Raw genomic sequence first — 17,600 nt, 5'->3', positions numbered from 1 at the left:
TGTCCCCCAGCGCTGACGCAGGGCAGAGCTCCACTTTTTCAGGAAAAACAATGTCTTTGGGACCCCCATTTTTCAGGCAAGGGGTGCTGAGCACGTAGGGCGCAGTGACCGTACATTTGCCGAAGCGCCAGTCTCATTCCAGCCATCCTCGAAGCCAGGCTGCTTTGCCATGAAATAAAAAGGACCGGGAGGAACGTCGAACAGGCTTTTACTTTTTGATAAAAATCAGCTCAGTCCCGCAGCTTCACCAAAGATCAATCAAGCGACTTGTTAAAATCATGTCCCCGGTTTCTTAAACCAGTTGTTTCTCTTGAAGCCGCCGTCGCCTTGCCTCCCACTTCCAAACTTGGAGAACCTCTGCCCGGCATCCTCTTCCAGTTCAGGCAATTCCTTTGCTGCCGACAGCTGCCAGCGCCTGGTGTCCCTCCACTGCTCCTGAAACGGGACCGATGTAACGAGACTTAATGTGCCTGTCCAAAACGCCCCGTGTCATTAAAAGCAGCACTGAATGCAAAGGCATTTCCAGGCAAATCCCATGGATGAAAAAAGGTTGGCAGATCCCTCTTGGGAGATAACTCAGTGCCGTGACAAAGGATAAATGATGGCAATGGGACAAGAAGGAGCGAAGCCAACAGAAAACTGGTTAACTTTCAAAACACTGGAGGGGTCAAAAATGCAAAGAACACAGGATTTTGTTTAATAAAATCAGGTACTATAATGGGAACTGAGACAAGAAAGAGGCATGACAGGGTATTTTCTAACAGCTGTGCTGTGCTCTTTCTAATGACTCTGTTGTCTCTGCAACACCCTTATTAAAACACAAACCTCATCCTCACAAACCACCTCATATTCAATCTTACACGGGGCAACCATTGAGTTTCAAATCACCAGGGTTTCAAAGCCAATTCTGGCTACAAATACATACCTGTATGTTAGTCAGTTCATCGACAGGGATATCAAAGCACACGCCCTAGAACAGAAATAAAAACAGCAATGCTTTCCAAAAACTTATCCAAGAACAGAGACACACAATTCCAATCCTGCAACTGCTCACACACGGGAAGAATCCAGAAATGTCAGAAAGCCTCTTTACAAAGGCTTGTAGTCACAGAATGAGGGGCAATGGGTATAAACTGGAGAGGGGCAGATTTAGACTAGATGTAAGGAAGAAATTCCTCACGATGTGAGTGGTGACACCCTGTCCCAGGTTGCCCAGGGAAGCTGTGGCTGTCCCATCCCTGGAGGTGTTCCAGGCCAGGTTGGATGGGCCTTGGGCAGCCTGAGCCAGTGGGAGGTGTCCCTGCCCATGGCTGGGGGGTTGGAACTGGATGATCTTTGAGGTGCCTTCCAACCCAAACTATTCTATGATTCTTTTGAGGAAAGATTTTAAGCCGAAGAAAACAAGTAGTTTAAAACACAAAAGCTCGGTCTGTCACTGCCCTGCGCTACAGGTGGCTTTGCAATGCTGAGGTGTTTAGTGTTAGCGGGAGTGTACAGTGAAAGAACTAAGCAACCACTCCCACTGCATACATATTCTGATGGGGTATTTTAGGAAAGAATTCTTGCATTATCATTTAGGAACAATGCCTCCATTCAAATAAGTGTCTTTTGAAAGAGTCAACTAGCTTCAATACTTTTTTTGTTTTAGCAGCAGTTTCAGGGGCCTTTGTGATAGAGGTTACCATTTTCTGAGAAGTGAGACTGCATAGGGAGAGAGTGAGGTATCCACAGTTCTCTACTGGTGCCCCAGAACTCCTGCCTCAGTCCTGCAAAATCTTGCCCTGTGTGTGTATACACAAACGCCCCCACACGCCCCTCCTTCCCCAAGGCTGGGCTATCTTACCATCTTTCCCTTGAGGAAACGCATTCCGGATACTTTGTTATCTACTTCCTCCCCAAGCTGCTCTTTTAGTCCTCGCCAGGCATAGCTCATGCTACGCATTTCTATTGAACACTTCAACACCATGGTCACGAAGCCCTTCAGGAAACAGAGAGAAAGAACCCGTTTACAAGACTAAGCTTGGTTGGACAGGCAGTAACTCTGATGAATTATGCAGGAACTTATTATAATGTAGTATTGAATCGTAAGAAATCAGCACCCCAGAAGTGAAGCAACTAAAAGCCCCCTAAAGAAGCTGAAGGCATCCATCTAGCCTGGGATTGCCCATTGACAGGAAGGCAAATAGCACTTATGTATTTTAGCCAGAAGCAGATACACATTTATTCAGTACACACTGAAAGCTACTACTAGAAAACTGGTAAAAATCCCCAAACTGATACAAGAAGCACTGTCCAGCCACATGCCATTTCCAAAATTATGCTACCACATAGCAAACTGGGCCAAGTTTTTCCTAAATACATCAGAAAAAAGGAAGGGCTGTACTTTTCTTCTGTCAAGATCTCTTTAAAATCATGCAATCACATGCTAGACTTGAAATATTACAGAAATGTAAAAGCTTCCTTGGAAGGGAAAACTACAATAGCAGGAACCAATCTATTAGTTTGTAAAATGTCATTAGTTAAACTCTCCTAGAGCATCAAAGCCTTGTGTTAAAAGAAATTCCTTTAACTCTGATTACAAGAAGATTTACTAACTGCTTTTGCATTTCTCTGGTTTCCTGCAGAGTGCCAGTTAAGACCTGATTTCAATTAAGGGATGAGCAACAAACCAGAAGAGAGCAACAAACCAGAAGATGGGGGTAAGAGGCCTTCAGAAACCCTCCTAAAAGAGCCTGAGAAGGTGCCACATGCTTGAACTGGACACAAGCAATCCATTTACCCATTCTTGTTAACACAGGTATAACATTATTTACCGCAGTTGAGTTGAGTAAGGAGCGTTGCTGTATGTAAGCTGCCCCAGAAATATGGGCCAGAGCTGCAGCCAGGGCAGCAACCGCCCCCTTTTCATCTATGAGCTCTTGAGCAGATTTTCTGAAGTAATCTACTGCCGAAGGAGGAATGGCCTCCAACAACCTACATGGTGACAACAAAAGTTCAAGAGGTCAGCAAAAGCCAGTGCGAAGTGCAGTGACGTTTCATAGACTTCAGACAGCTTTCAATATTAACAAATCACCTCTACAAGCCTTAGCTATCCTGCTCATGCTTCACTAACACACATTTAACTCAGCACCTTACGGATGCTGAACACCCACCTTCTCTGTCCATTAAGCCAAGCTTCTTGAAAGATGTGTTCAAAACTGAGGATATGCAACGGAGCACGTTTGGGGACATTGATAAAAACATCAAGGGAAAAGCTCTAAAATACCTGCAGTCTTAAGGCCATACTCTGGAATCCACAAGAAAGTGTTGCAGCATATCCAAGAATCTCTTGCTTTTACTTCACAAGGAATAAAACCACTACAAGGCTGCTGCTGGGCTGGGGCAAGGCATTTCTTGATCTGATTGAATTCATTATTTCTGGGAGAGGCCGTGAAAACAAACTGGGAAACTGATAACAGTGCTGATGACAGCTACTGCTCTTATGCTGTCTTTGGTACACCAGCACCTCTGACCATTTTTCAGCATGTGGTGAACCCAACATGATGCCCATCATCTCCCTTACACTGGTCAGATCCTCGCTAGTTATCTCCGTCAATGCAATTCCACCAATCAGCAGTAAATGCAAATAAAGCTGCATGGAATAACAAACATAACTCTTGAGAATAAAATGATATAAGAAACACAGGAGGGGGCTACAACACACTCACTACTGCAGAGTAACTCCTCAGTGTATTAAGTTTTGCTCTTCACAGACTGCTACTGTAACATCTGAGTAATTCCCTGTTCTGCTACAGATTTCTGATTATATAAGCAACAGTTATTTTTTGCAAGAAAAAGTTTGTGTTTGGGCATATTGAGATTTAGATACCATCTTACAAAAACTAGTCAGTGCCTAGGTGCAAAGCAGCTGATTTTTACACCATAGGCTCACATACAGGTTTGATCCCTTAAAAACATTGTTGTTGAGCACTAGACATCTTTTAAGAACAGGTAAATAAACTTACTTTTTGGCGTCATTACTTGAAGCTTTAATTACATCTGTAGCAGAAGGAACACCTATACGCTTAAACGTAATCCCCTGAAATCAAGAAAACAAATTACAGTTACAGGTGTTTTCAGCACTCTACAACTCAACCAAGATACCTTTACCCAGATCTGCAGGCACTAGATGTTTGAGAAACTGATAGTCTTCACTTTAATTATGTTACTTCGAAAACTAGAATATATCTTTTTCTTTAATTTCCCACTTCTGTTGATCTGGAGCTACTTTATACCCTCTTAGATGCAGATTGTAACAAGAGGCACCGTTTTCTTCATGCATTCCTGCCACAGTCTGCTTGCTGACAGCAGAGTACTGCCAGCACAGGGAAACTCATGAGATATTAGGACAGGCTCATATGGAATCATTTACAAAACACTTAGCAAAACCCAACATTTTTGGCCTACTGAACTATGGGACACGAGCCCCACGCTGGATTTACGCAGCCATAAGCAGCCCAGGGTTACAAAATCTAAGCGTGCCGGAGTTCTTTAGGAGCTGAACAATTTCATTAAGCAGAGATCCGAGGTAAACTCACCGCTTTGTGTTCAACCTGTTTCAGAAGATCTTCTTCTCTTCTCTGAAATAAACAAATGCAGATCCCAGTCCGGCCAGCTCGGCCTGTACGTCCAGAACGATGGATGTAGGAATCCACATCCTTCAAAAATTCAGATTAACAAGAGAAAAACTTATATCATTTGAACTGTTGACATTTATACATGATAAGACAGAGAAAACACAAGGTAAATTCTAATTCAGAAGTCTAACAAGTGGTACATTACGTTTCTATCCCCAGACTTAACCACATACAAACCACTTGTGTTTGTGTACACTACCCTACTCAGTTACGCTGCTTCAGCTTTAACAAACACTACTGAATTAAGACTTTAGTTAAATAAAAAGCTTCACTGGAGTTTCAAAAGAAGAAAAAGGCAGCTGAAGTATTTTAGAATTGTTATGCAACTCAACCTAACAATGTTCAAGAAGAAAGTAATGGCTACAAACTGGAGAGGGGCAGATTTAGACTGGACATAAGGAGGAATTTCTTCACCGTGAGAGTGGTGAGGCCCTGTCCCAGGTTGCCCAGGGAAGCTGTGGCTGCCCCATCCCTGGAGGTGTTCCAGGCCAGGTTGGATGGGCCTTGGGCAGCCTGAGCCAGTGGGAGGTGTCCCTGCCCATGACAGGGCAGTTGGAAGTAAATGATCTTTAAGGTCTCTTCCAACCCAAACTATTCTACGATTCTGTGATTCAGAAATACTGAAATAATGTCAAAAAGTACCTTACAACTTTCCAGAGTAACCAAAACCCCATCACTTTTGCTTTAATCAAAACACAAAAGCTTAACCAGGTAATTCTAGGCCTGCATTTACAAAAAATCCACTTCATTGGTGAATCAGAATAATACGTCTGGTGCAACAAAGGAATAACCCGCTCTCCTATCACAAAAAAATACATTGCAATTTCAGTTTCCCCTAATGACTTACTTTTGGTGGGGAACACTGGATAACAAGGTCAACCTCGGGAATATCCAAACCACGGGCAGCGACGTTTGTTGCAATCAGAACTTCAAACACACCATCCCTAAAGCCTTTTAATGTAATTTCTCTCTGTTTCTGTGGAATGTCACCATGCAATGACTGGGCATCCTGTCAGTGAAACAAACCATGAACAAGTCATTTACCATGGCAGTCGAGGCTGCAGTATCTACAGCCATTTAACTACAAACCTCAAAATAATGCGCAGAGCAACAAAAAACAATGACACAGCTGATCCCAAAGGAACACAAATCATCCAAATCTGTGGTTTGATCCTTCTCAGGGACAAAACTACTCATAGGCAGTAGTTTTATCAAAACGTTATTATTTGTAGCAAAGCAAGGGCAGACCATACGGTCTGCATTCTGCCACACCAAAAGGGCCCACTTCAGCTTCCACTGCTACTGCAACAAACGGAAGTGACTTCACTGAAGCAAAGCTTGTCAAGAGCTGACAAGACTTTGCTTCCTTTCCCAGGAAGCCATCCCAAAACACACAGAAACTGAACTGAGGTTCTCAAGGGCATTCCCGAACCCTACAGGTGGTCTGAACAACCTCTTCTTTTAATGGGACAAGAGACCAATCAAATGTTTGATGAGGAGAAGGGGCTGAGTCACAAGCTCAGAATTCAAATGAGTAACATGCTGAAAGCAGAACTTGCTACCGTAAGAGAAAAACACGTCACAAAAACCAACACAAGAACAAAATCATTGGATTTACTGTAAAAAGCAGCAGAGCCAACAGACAAATAGATCTTAGTGTGGATGGTATACAACATGTATCCAACACTGGGAAAATCATGTATTGCCACCCTAGCACTTTTGCTATGAATTAGATTTTGTTACTAAATAGGATTTTCCCTGAAAATAATCCAGCTCCTTTCCCTACAGCAGGGAAAATGTTGATAATTCACGCAAGCACAGTAAAGCCACAACAGATCACCAGAGGTGTGAACAAACTATTAAATGACCTTCCAAGGGCAACAGGACGTTTCGTTCTACTATATTGGTTGGAATTTCCTAAATACTGACACGAGACGGAGTATGTTCACTGTACAAACTCCTGTTTATCATTATACCATTACTACTACATCCTGGTTGTTCAGCATGAACTACATATTTTCCATCAATCCCGTCCTATATGATTTTAAAGCTAAAGAGATCATTTCATAATCACAGCAATTTTAATTGCAAAGCTCTACTTTTAGAAACTGCATTCCTAAGTCTTAAACGCACCCAAAGAAACTACTTCATCCACACAGCTGCAATCTAACATTTATTTCAAGGTATTCAACTCCTCAATATCCGTAAGTGCTGTCATCTATTCAGTACCTGTTTGAGTGAAGCATTCATAGCCAGTTCATTCGCTTCCTTTTTGGTCTCACAAAAGACAATGGTCCGCCCATGGCTGCCACTGTAGACCTGAATGATATCCCCAAGAACTCCTGCTCTCTGAGACGACCGACACTGTATAGCCAAGTGCTGTTTGGGAAGACAGGCAGTAAGCATCTCTGTTAAATCTAAACCACATACACATCAGACAAAAAGAACACAAAATATGGTTTCTTATTTTTTAGGCTTGCAAACTACTGACCCCCATAGGAAAGTTTTGCTTAAAAATTTGTCTATCATGTGAAAAGTCATTCCATTTATAAAGTCAAAGCTGAACCCATCTCATCAAGGTTCCACACTCTCTGCCCTGCAGCAGAATCACTCACTTCCACTGTCATGGCAGTCCTCTGAGTCTTCTTTCCAATCAGATCAATCTGTTCATATTCATCTTTCATGTATTTTTTCGCCACATCATAAACCCATCGAGGACAAGTTGCAGAAAACAGCAGCGTCTGGGGGTTGTTCTCAGAACCTAGAAGGCAAAGCCATGAATTTCACTCATCACAACAGCTTATGAAACTTGAGAAATTATGATGAAGGAAAAGAGTTGTTTTCAAATTGAGAGGTTTATATGTGTAATAAGTTAGCTACAAGAAGAAAACTTAGAAGCAATTGCAATATTTTTAATACCTTTTAGACACCAAAGGGAAAACTGCAGTAATTATAACTGGGCCAAACTGAATCCTTCACCCTGAGTAAGTGCAAGACACATTGCTAGATCATCTGCTAAAAAACACCTCCCGCATACCTGAAAGAACTCTTGCCTCAACCCCTCCTTCCCTGGTATTCCAGTACTAACTAGCTGTGAATAGTACAGCTCTGAGCAAAGCAAAAAGGCAGGCTAAAAAGGATGCTCTGCAGATTGAGGGGAAGAATGATATAGGAAAACAGATTATCCCAGGCAAAACAGTTTAACAAATAGTACCTTGAAAAACTTCAACCTACCTTCTTAGCTCCACAGGATCAGGCAGAAAGAAATACATATTGCAAAAGAGCACAACAATCCCTACAATCAATTTTCCAGTTACGAAGAAAACTTTTAAGATTCAATAATTATGACAACCCTTCCAAAACCTATACATATTTCCTCTATCTGAAGACTATCTGCACTTTTTGGCTGTCAGGACAAAGACCAACTCTGCAGAAACAGGGAGAGTGCAACAGTCTAGTAAAAATGACAGAGGCCTACTAACAAAGATGTGAAGAAACACTGCCAGCAACCAGCTTTTTGTGGCTTCCAGTGCCAGAAATGTTGCTCTTGCTTTTGATAATCCTTGATACTTCTGCTTACAGTAATTCATAGAATCAAAGAATGGTTTGGGTTGGAAGGGACCTTAAAGATCATCCAGTTCTAACACCCCTGCCATGGGCAGGGACACCTCCTACTGACTCAGGCTGCTCAAGGCTCATCCAACCTGGCCTGGAACACCTCCAGGGATGGGGCAGCCACAGCTTCCCTGTGCAACCTGGGACAGAGCCTCACCACCCTCACATAGGGAAGAAATTCCTCCTTATGACCAGTCTAAATCTGCCCCTCTCCAGTTTATACCCATTGCCCCTCGTCCTATCACTACAAGCCTTTAGAAAAAGTCCCTCCTCAGCTTTCTCGTAGCCCCTTCAGGTACTGGCAGGTCATTATAAAGTCTCCTCAGAGCCTTCTCTTCTCCAGGCTGAACAAGCCGAATTCTCTCAGCCTGTCCTCGTATGGGAGGTGCTCCAGCCCTCCAATCATCCTTGTAGCCTCCTCTGGACCCGTTCGAACAGCTCCATCTCCTTCTTATGTTGGGGCCTCCAGAACTGGACATAATACTCCAGATGAGGTTTCACCACAGAGGAATAGAGAGGCAGAATCCCCTCCCTCGCCCTGCTGGCCACGCTGCTTTTGATGCAGCCCAGGACAGGATTGGCCTTCTGGGCTGTGAGCACACACTGCTTGCTCATGTCGAGCTTCTCATCAACCAGCACCCCCAAGTCCTTCTCTGCAGGGCTGCTCTCAATCACATCATCCCTCTTTCACTTTTCAAAATTAATGGCATTAGTACAACATGGCAAGGAATTTCACACTATTAAAATAACCTCCTGCTCTGCACCTGCTTCCTGGTGGGTTTGCTGAAGGCCCATCACTTCAGAAAAGAGCAAACATTCCCTCACTGTCCGCTTTGTGTGATGACAAGTGTACAGACACGTAACCTTAGCCCTATGCTCAGTTACCTCTCTCAGGATGAATAGCACTAGGGCTTAGGAAGCTGGGTTGAGTTTTACTCTTTTGCTTTTCCTTTTTCCCCTTGCTGAGATGTCATTCCAGCCCTTCAGCCATTCCTCTCCTTGCTTTGAACCTCTTCCAACTCTACCTCATCCTCTTCTCTCAAGTCAAATACCAGCACTACACAAAAGATCCAGCCTGAGAGAATACAGCAGTTTTCAAAGTAGCGTAACTGTGTTTTGTCCTCTATTCCTCTCCTGATGTCACGATTTACCTTTTTTATAAGCAAATCCTAAGATTTCTTCCACTTGTTCAGCAAAGCCCATGTCTAACATGTGATCGACTTCATCCAAGACAACATGCTTCACGCTAGAAAGTTCCAGTTTGCTATTCTGGATGTGGTCTTTGATCCGTCCAGGAGTTCCCACTAGAATATCAATGCCGCTTTTAAGGAGGTCAACTGAAGAAAAGAGAGAAAAACAAGGACAGTGTCAGGATGCTAAGAGACAAGAAGGTAAAAACCTACCAGTACAGAGCAACACTTCTAATCTCAGAACCAAAAAACTACTGCCCTTCACGTTAATCTCTGAATAAAGCACTACTATATCCAGTCTGAGTAACAAACAAGTAAGCTTAATACAGGCTAAGTCACTCTGTCAAGAATACCAGCTAAACCAAGCAAAGTTACAGCAAGACACGGCCACTTCCAAGCAACAATCAGCTGGTATTAAAAGCCTCCAGAGATTTATTACAGAAAAACGCGATAGTTTTTCAGCTAAACTCTCTTTGTGGCTATCCTGGAGACAGAGCCACATGCACGTAACAGAGTTCTCGCTTTTCCTGGGGCAGTTGTCTAGTCCCAGTGCACATCCACACAATAAAGAAGAAACTAAAAGGACTAGTCCCTTTGCAGCCAGTTTTATTCATGGAACACTTTTAGAAAGTCAACTCCAACCCAGTTTAATTCCTTAGCCCTTACTTACTCTGTTCTTTATATGGAGTTCCTCCATAAAAACAAGCCACTGACAGCTTCCTGGTGAGATTCTTGAAGTCTTTGGCTACCTGAGTGGCCAGTTCCCTGGTTGGAACAAGAACCAGCACCTGGAGGGAGTGAAAAAGAGACAAAAATGCAGCTGCACTTGGGAGAAGGTGCCAGGAGAAAAGGGTTTACTGCACATCAAGCAGTTTGTACGCCCACCTTTATCCTACACCTGCGGCAGTGCCCACAGCTCCCACCGCAAGAGGAAACAAGGCCAAGTGTTACAAGATAATGGAGATGCAGAACTGTAATATTTTTTCTGTAAGCTAATGCCAGATAAAATAGACACTTCGGTAACATTATCAAGAACAACAAAGGTGCAGTTCAGCCTTAGAGGACGGGAATAGTCACTAAATCATTTGGAGCAGTAAGATCTTAAAAGCCACAGAGCATGATACACTCTAGCCAAATACCCTCCTTTTCTAGCCACCTGCCTTCCTCCAGTGTCCATCCCTCCCCTCTCTGTCTTCTCTAACACTGAACAAAGAATTCCTCTCTAGATACCTTTCAGACAGTAGGATTTTAAAACTTACATTGTCTTTAAAGTTAATAAATTAGAATGATGAAGTAGAATCACAGAATCATAGAATCACCAGGTTGGAAAGGACCCACTGGATCAGAGTCCAACCATTCCTAACACTCACTTAAACCACATCCCTAAGCACTTCATCCACCCGTTCCTTAAACACCTCAAGGGAAGACGACTTGACCCCCTCCCTGGGCAGCTGTTCCAGTGCCCGATGACTTTCCGTGAAGAATTTTTTTTGATATCCAGCCTGACCTTCCCCTGGCGCAGCTTGAGGCCATTCCTCCTTTTCCTGTCCCCTGTCACTTGGGAGAAGAGTGAACTCAAGGGTGAACTCAATGCCTTCATCCAGGTCATTGATAGAGACATTGAACAGGGCTGGACCCAGTACCGAGCCCTGAGGAACCCAACTTGTAACTGGCCTCCAGCTGGAGTTAACTCCATTGACCACCACTCTCTGGGCCCGGCCATCCAACCAGCTTTCAACCCAGGAGAGTGTGCACCTGTCCAGGCCAGAGGCTGACAGTTTCTGAAGCAGAAGTAGACAAGACGCCTGCAGGCTATAACCATTTTTCAGTCTAATTATTAAAATATACACTTAATTTGCATGGGAATATAATATCTGAGCAGGTATCTGGGTATCAATTCCAGCTCACACTTCAGTAAAAACATAAACACTACTCGCATCCATTACATTGAGTCTCCAGACACAAATCAGACAAAAACCCAAAAGTCTTCACTATGGAATTTAAAGTGAGCAACAACCTAAGTGAATGGAGACAAGTCCAGCTGACCCAAAAACTACCTGAGAAGAGGCAGGGACTTCAAAGCCCAAAGCCACACTCTAACTTCCCGAGGAGCGCACTCTCCCAGGTAAGGTCACAAAGAACCTTAAAAGTGAAATATGACACTGCAAAACCTCTGTCATATCGTAGCTCCTGATCTGAGGAAAGTGCTCAGCTTTACAAACACCAATAAGAAGTCCCCAAAACTCACTAAAGTGACTACAAAATCACTTTTGAAAACTGCCATATCCTAAGGTTGCGGTGTTAACCCTTAAGTGCTAACTTACTTTTGGTGAACGGCCTCTTCTAACATCCTGCGAGACATCCTGAAGTTTTTCAATCAGCGGAACAGCAAAAGAAAAGGTTTTCCCAGTTCCTGTTCGAGCTTGAGCAATTACATCTTTGCCATCATATATGGGCTGAAAAGTCTTCACTTGCACAGGGAACAGGTATTTTACACCTCGAGCTGTAAAATAATCCAAAGAGGTTTCATGACAAGGTGCTGATTCTACTGCAAGCTGAACAAATCGTTAGCAGCCCTCCTGTCTAACTAGCCTGAATACTTAGAGGACTCATCATGTCAAATCCTGCAAACAACAGAAACTGTGAGTTACAAGACATAATACATCTGTGCATTCTCTCCTACTCTAGATCAAAAAATACTCCCCTTTAAACACATGACTGAGTATTCACAATGAAGCAAAGCCTTCTTTATGATGTTCGGCATCAGACAACCAGAGGGGTTGATACAGCCCAAGATTTTGTGGTAGCTTTGTTCTGAAGGCAGGGGAGGAGGCATGTGGTTTTCTTTTAAGGTATTCTAAAACTTGAGAAGAGATTTTGCACAGTGGAAGTAAAACAAACTGTCCAAGACAAACTTCTGAACAAGGAAAACGTAAAGTAAGTAAGAGAATTTTGTCTGGGAAACAACAATTGCAGAGTTTTCCAAGACAGAACACAAGAACTCTAGAGAGGTTACGTACACAGTAAAACAAATCTGGGAGATGAAAATGCCTGAAAGTATAAGAATAATCAGAGACAATCTCTTGGCAGGAGCCAAACAGCTCTCATTTAGGAAACACCATTACATTTACTTAAGAAGTGATACTGTGGACAGCAGATACCAGAATTAAAATTAAGTTGCACAGTAAGTAAAATGACAGTGATGAGAAGAAAAGCACTGTCTCTAGAATACGTACGTAGGAATAACTCCCCTTACAATGACAGACGAACTTGAAATGGAACAAAACAGAATCTCTGTTCCCACTAACAGCCACAGATTCTTTGAGCCTACAATGACAGCTCACATGTGTGTCCTTACTCCACAATAAATGCAGGGAATTTACCCTTGGCTTCTGCCTCTGCTTGCGTGGCTAACAGTGCAATTCTGGACAAGCGTGTACAGAAAACTCTTTTGCCAAATTAACTCACCTTTGAGAAGTTTGATGGTGTTTTCGGAGAGAGGAAAATTGGAGAAGGCACCTTCTTTCGCTTCTTCTGTCAGCTCCTAACACGATAAAAGAAAAAAACCTTATTACCCCAAAGAGATGAGCAAATAACACACCTGATGTAGGCCTACAAAGAAAGCTGTGCATTTACTTTATCACTGCAGTTTTACTAACTACCTCCTTTCTGTTTAAAGAGAAACAAAAACCTTATGATGCAGGTAACTCACAAACAAAAATGTCCTCACTGCAGTGGGCAACCTGAATCCAGCCACCCTGTGTTAGAAGACAAGACACACAGACACAGGCTGTACTTCTCAGCGTGACAGAATTCCTACAAGTGAATCCTGTTTTTCACATCTGTCTGAAGCAGAGACTTCCTGCCAAAGTATTTCCTGCTCTTGTTACCTGCAACAACTCGTTCAGAACCACGACGACCGCTATCTCATCCCTAGTTCAGATACACCTGCATCACCCTTTTAAGAGCTATGGAAAACAAGAAGGAACAATGGCCGCTTTGGTATGATCTTATCACATTGTGCACATATGCCTGGCAAGCCATGAAAAAAAATGCTACAAATCTTAACGCAAGTCCACCAAAGGAATCATTAGAAAACTGTTCTTTCACAGCAAAGCATTTGGTGTCACAAGTCACTGTGTGAAGCAGGACCTTCCCGCTAAATCACGTCTGCTCAGTACATCACACAAACAACTTCTAAATTTGGCACATCAGTAAATACCTACTTAAAAGTCACAATCTAGCTTCTACTTCAGAGATCCAAGCAATTGCATCGTTACACTCAATGTACAAAAAGCAGTCTCTCGATTCACATTCTCATCTTAAACACAGGAGAGAAAAATACCCTCAGAGAGCTCTACACCAAGGAAGGCTCTTGCATGCGTGTGCAAGGCCAAGATTGAAATCTGAAGAGGGAGCACTCCAGAAGCAGGAATTCATGAGGATAACTGTGACCTTCCCCTTGCAGGACACCTTGCCAAACAATTCTTCAAAGGGCCTGTCAGCAGAGAAAGCGCTGTCACAGCACTAAGCGAGGCACATTTTTGGGACACTGACTGGCTGTGCAGCGGGGACAAACCTGTACAGCCTCCTATGGTGACCCTGCTTTAGCTGGGGGATTGGACTGGATGAGCTCCAGAGGTCCCTGCCAATCCCAACCATTTTGGGATTTGCTCTGCAGGACACTAAACAAGCTGCTACATGAAGACAATCTGATCCAAATAACTCAGCATTTACCTCAAGTAGGAAAGCGCAACAAGGAGACGACTGCCACGTGTTGATGCCTGCACTGCTGTGCTTCACTTACTGGCCTGCAGGCTGGGTGGAAACAGGGATGATGCCAGGCACTCCCTGATTCCCAAATGCCATAAAACCAAGGGGAACAGTGGCAAACACCGCCTACGATGGGAGCCTAACGCTCTCATCGCCCTCACACCCCAAGTCTCCACACAGCACCCAGATATGTTTTGAAGCTTGCTCATTACTAGTGGGACTTTAATTAGGTAGAACGAGGGCTGTGCTGGCAAAGCATCACTACCTCGGCGTCACTGTTCTGCTCTCCAGCGACCGCATCACTGGGTGAGCTCAGGGCTGCTGGAGACGTCACATCACCGTCTGCAGTGCAGAGGAGTTTCACCAAGCCATCGTTCTCTCCCGCCAGGTCGCTGCTCTTCTCCTTGGCTCTTTTTGTCTTCTTGGGCAGGGGCGGCTCCAGGTCTCCGCTGTCGAGGTTGCTTTCCTCAGGCTGTGCATCCTCATCCTCATCCTTCCCACACCGCTTCACCTTCCTCTCCTGGGTCTCCTCCTGCTGAGGGCAAGCAGCGTTACACAAAGGAACTGCCCCCCAATACCACACTGCTCCCAGCTGTAACACCTGAACACCCAGCCTGGGCGGCACAAAAGAGAAGGCTCTGGGGAGACCTTGGAGTGCTCTTTCAGTACCTGAAGGGGGCTACAAGAATCACAGAATCACTAGGTCAGAAAAGACCAGCTTTCTGATACCATCAAGCCCAACCATCCCTGTTCACTATTAAATCCTATCTCTAAGTACTTAGCCTGCCTTTTAAATACTTCCAGGGATGGGGACTCAGCCACCTCCCTGGGCAGCTGTTCCAGCCCCAACAACCCTTTCAGTGAAGAAATTTGATGTCCAATCTGAACCTGCCCTGGCAAAACTTCAGGCCATTCCCTCTTGTCCCATCACTTGTCACTTGGGAGAAGAGACCAACACCTGCCTCGCTACAGCTTAATTTCAGGAGTTGTAGAGAGTGATAAGGTCTCCCTGAAGAAAGCTGGGGAGGGACTTTTTACAAGGGCATTCAGTGATAGGACCAGGGGGAATGGCTTTAAAGTGGCAGAGGGAAGAATTGGGTTAGACATTAGGAAGAAGTTCTTCATGATGAGGGTGGTTAGGCAGTGGAACGGGTTGCCTGGGGAAGGTGTGGATGCCCCATCCTTGGAGATGTTTAGTACCGCCTCCTGCTGCACAACCTTCCTCTTCCAAGCTCCTCTCTACCAGAACTGCTATAAGAAGTTTGTTCAACAGCAGAGTGAGCATCTTTCAGTCTTAGCTTCGTCAGCTGCGTGTTGTAGAAAGGGGCTCTTTATCAGGGAGTGCAGGAATAACAGAAGCGGGAATGGTTTTGGGCCCAAAGACAGGAGATTTGTATCAGGTATTAGGAAGAAATGTTTTCCTGTGAGGGTGGTAAAGCACTGGCACAGGTTGTGCAGGGAAGTTGTGGTGTTCGAAGCCAGGCTGGATGGGTCTGGGAGAACTGGATCCAGTGGGAGGTGTCCTTGCCCATGGCAGCGGGTGGCACTGGATGGGCTCTAAGGTCCCTTCCAACACAAACCATTCTGTGTTGAGACAGCAGATGGGATCTGGTTCCTGCCACCCATCCTCCTCCAAACAACCTCCTCCAAATGGCTCAGCATTTGATGCGAGGAGAGCGCAGGGAGACAGGGCTGCCAGGCCCTGGTGTCTCTGCCTGCCGGCCCCAGGCTGGCTGGGAGCAGGGATGATGCCATAAATCATAGACTCATAGAATAGTTTGGGTTGGAAGAGACCTCAATGATCATCCAGTTCCACCCCCCTGCCATGGGCAGGGACACCTCCCACTGGCTCAGGCTGCCCAAGGCCCATCCAACCTGGCCTGGAACACCTCCAGGGATGGGGCAGCCACAGCTTCCCTGGGCAACCTGGGACAGGGCCTCACCACCCTCAGGGTGAAGAAATTCTTCCTCATGTCTAGTCTCAATCTGCCCCTCTCCCGTTTATACCCACTGCCCCTGGTCCGATCACCACCAGCCTTTGGGCACAGCCCCTCCGCGGCCCTCACAGCGCTCTCCCCTCACCCCGTGAGGCACATGGCGGCCCCGCGCGGCACGTGCGGCCCTCCCCGCCGGTCCCTCTGGCGTTCCGACCCCCCTTCCCGATCCCCTAACCCCTTCCATCCCGTTCCCCTCCGGTTCCATCTCCCTCTCTCTTTTCTGTTCCCCGTCCCGTTCCCCTTCCCTTCCTCCTCCCGTCCCGCTCCCATTCTCCAACCCACTCCCGATCTCGATTCCGTACCCTTCTGGATGTCGTTCTCCGTTCCCTTTTCCCTTCCCATTCCCCCTCCCGTTCCCATTTTCGTTCCCCCTCCCGGTCTGGCTCCCATTCCCGGTCCCGAACCGCTCTGGATCCCCTTCCCGCTTCCGTTCCGCTCCCGTAACCCTCCAGATTCTGCCCCCATTCCCGCTCCCCCTCCCGTTCAGATCCGGAATCCCCTTCCCGTCCCCCCTCCCACCCCCATTCCCGCTCCCCCGTTCCCCCTCCCGTTCCGATCCCGAATCCCCTTCCCGCTCCCCGCTCCCCGTTCCCCTTCCCGTACCGCTGCCTCTCCCGCTCTCACGGCCGCTCCCCGCCGCCGGCCGCCCCGCAGCGTGTCCCCCACCGGCAGCGCTGCGGGCATGGTGTGGCCTCCGCCGGTCGCGCAGCCGCGCAGCGAGGGGGGGGCGGGCAGCGCCCGGGCCGGGCCGCGGGGCCGCAGCGGGGGCGGAATCGGGGTCAGGGCCCGAGCGAGGATCGGGATCAGGATCCGGGTCGGGATCAGAACCCCCGCGCCGCCCCGCGGCCCCCACCGAGCGCCCCGCGCCGCGGAGACCCCGAGCAGCGCCGCTCGGCCGCACGCACCGCCCATGCGGCCCCAGAGCCCCGCGGGACCGGGGCGGGACCGGGACGCGATCCCGGCATCCGGAGCGGCGCGGGGGCGCGGCCCCTCCGTTCCTCTGTGGTGAGACCGCAGCTGGAGGATCGTGTCCGGTTCTGGAATCATCAGCATAAGAAGGAGATGAAACTGTTGAATCCAGAGGAGGCTACGAGGATGATCCGGGGGCTGGAGCACCTCCCATAGGAGGACAGGCTGAGAGAGTTGGGGTTGTTCAGCCTGGAGAAGAGAAGGCTCTGAGGAGACCTTAGAGCGACATTCCAGTACCTGAAGGGGCTACAGGAAAGCTGGAGAGGGACTGTTTACAAAGGTTTGGAGCGATAGGACGAGGGGGAATGGGTATAAACTGGAGAGGGGCAGATTTAGACTGGACATTAGGAAGAATTTCTTCCCCATGAGGGTGGTGAGGC

General features: G+C 46.3%; 1 protein-coding gene across 1 annotated transcript; it reads right to left on the bottom strand.

The window, feature by feature from the left end:
* Window positions 1–197: 197 nt before the first annotated feature.
* On the bottom strand, window positions 198–17,313 carry LOC104063117 (nucleolar RNA helicase 2). Its single transcript, XM_054070873.1, has 15 exons — window positions 16,855–17,313; window positions 14,520–14,789; window positions 12,950–13,025; window positions 11,806–11,984; window positions 10,152–10,269; window positions 9,443–9,628; window positions 7,292–7,437; window positions 6,906–7,055; window positions 5,524–5,685; window positions 4,578–4,697; window positions 4,005–4,078; window positions 2,814–2,973; window positions 1,844–1,978; window positions 926–970; window positions 198–435 (listed from the first exon to the last, which is right to left on the bottom strand). Exons 1-15 carry the CDS (start codon window positions 17,302–17,304, stop codon window positions 277–279), a joined length of 2,430 nt encoding a protein of 809 aa, XP_053926848.1. The 5' UTR covers window positions 17,305–17,313; the 3' UTR covers window positions 198–276.
* Window positions 17,314–17,600: the final 287 nt, after the last annotated feature.

This window comes from Cuculus canorus, chromosome 7, assembly GCF_017976375.1.
Source record: "Cuculus canorus isolate bCucCan1 chromosome 7, bCucCan1.pri, whole genome shotgun sequence".
NCBI classification, from domain to species: domain Eukaryota; kingdom Metazoa; phylum Chordata; class Aves; order Cuculiformes; family Cuculidae; genus Cuculus; species Cuculus canorus.
The sequence above is the reverse complement of the archived record's forward strand: the minus strand, read 5'-3'. Positions and strand labels throughout refer to the sequence as shown.

Coding starts and splice junctions, on each gene's coding strand:
- LOC104063117 (XM_054070873.1), bottom strand. CDS start 17,304: ATGCTGATGATTCCAGAACCGGACACGATCCTCCAGCTGCGGTCTCAC. Junction 9,629..10,151: donor AACTCCATATAAAGAACAGA/GTAAGTAAGGGC, acceptor TCTTTTCTTCAG/TTGACCTCCTTAAAAGCGGC. Junction 5,686..6,905: donor TGAATGCTTCACTCAAACAG/GTACTGAATAGA, acceptor TTTCACTGACAG/GATGCCCAGTCATTGCATGG.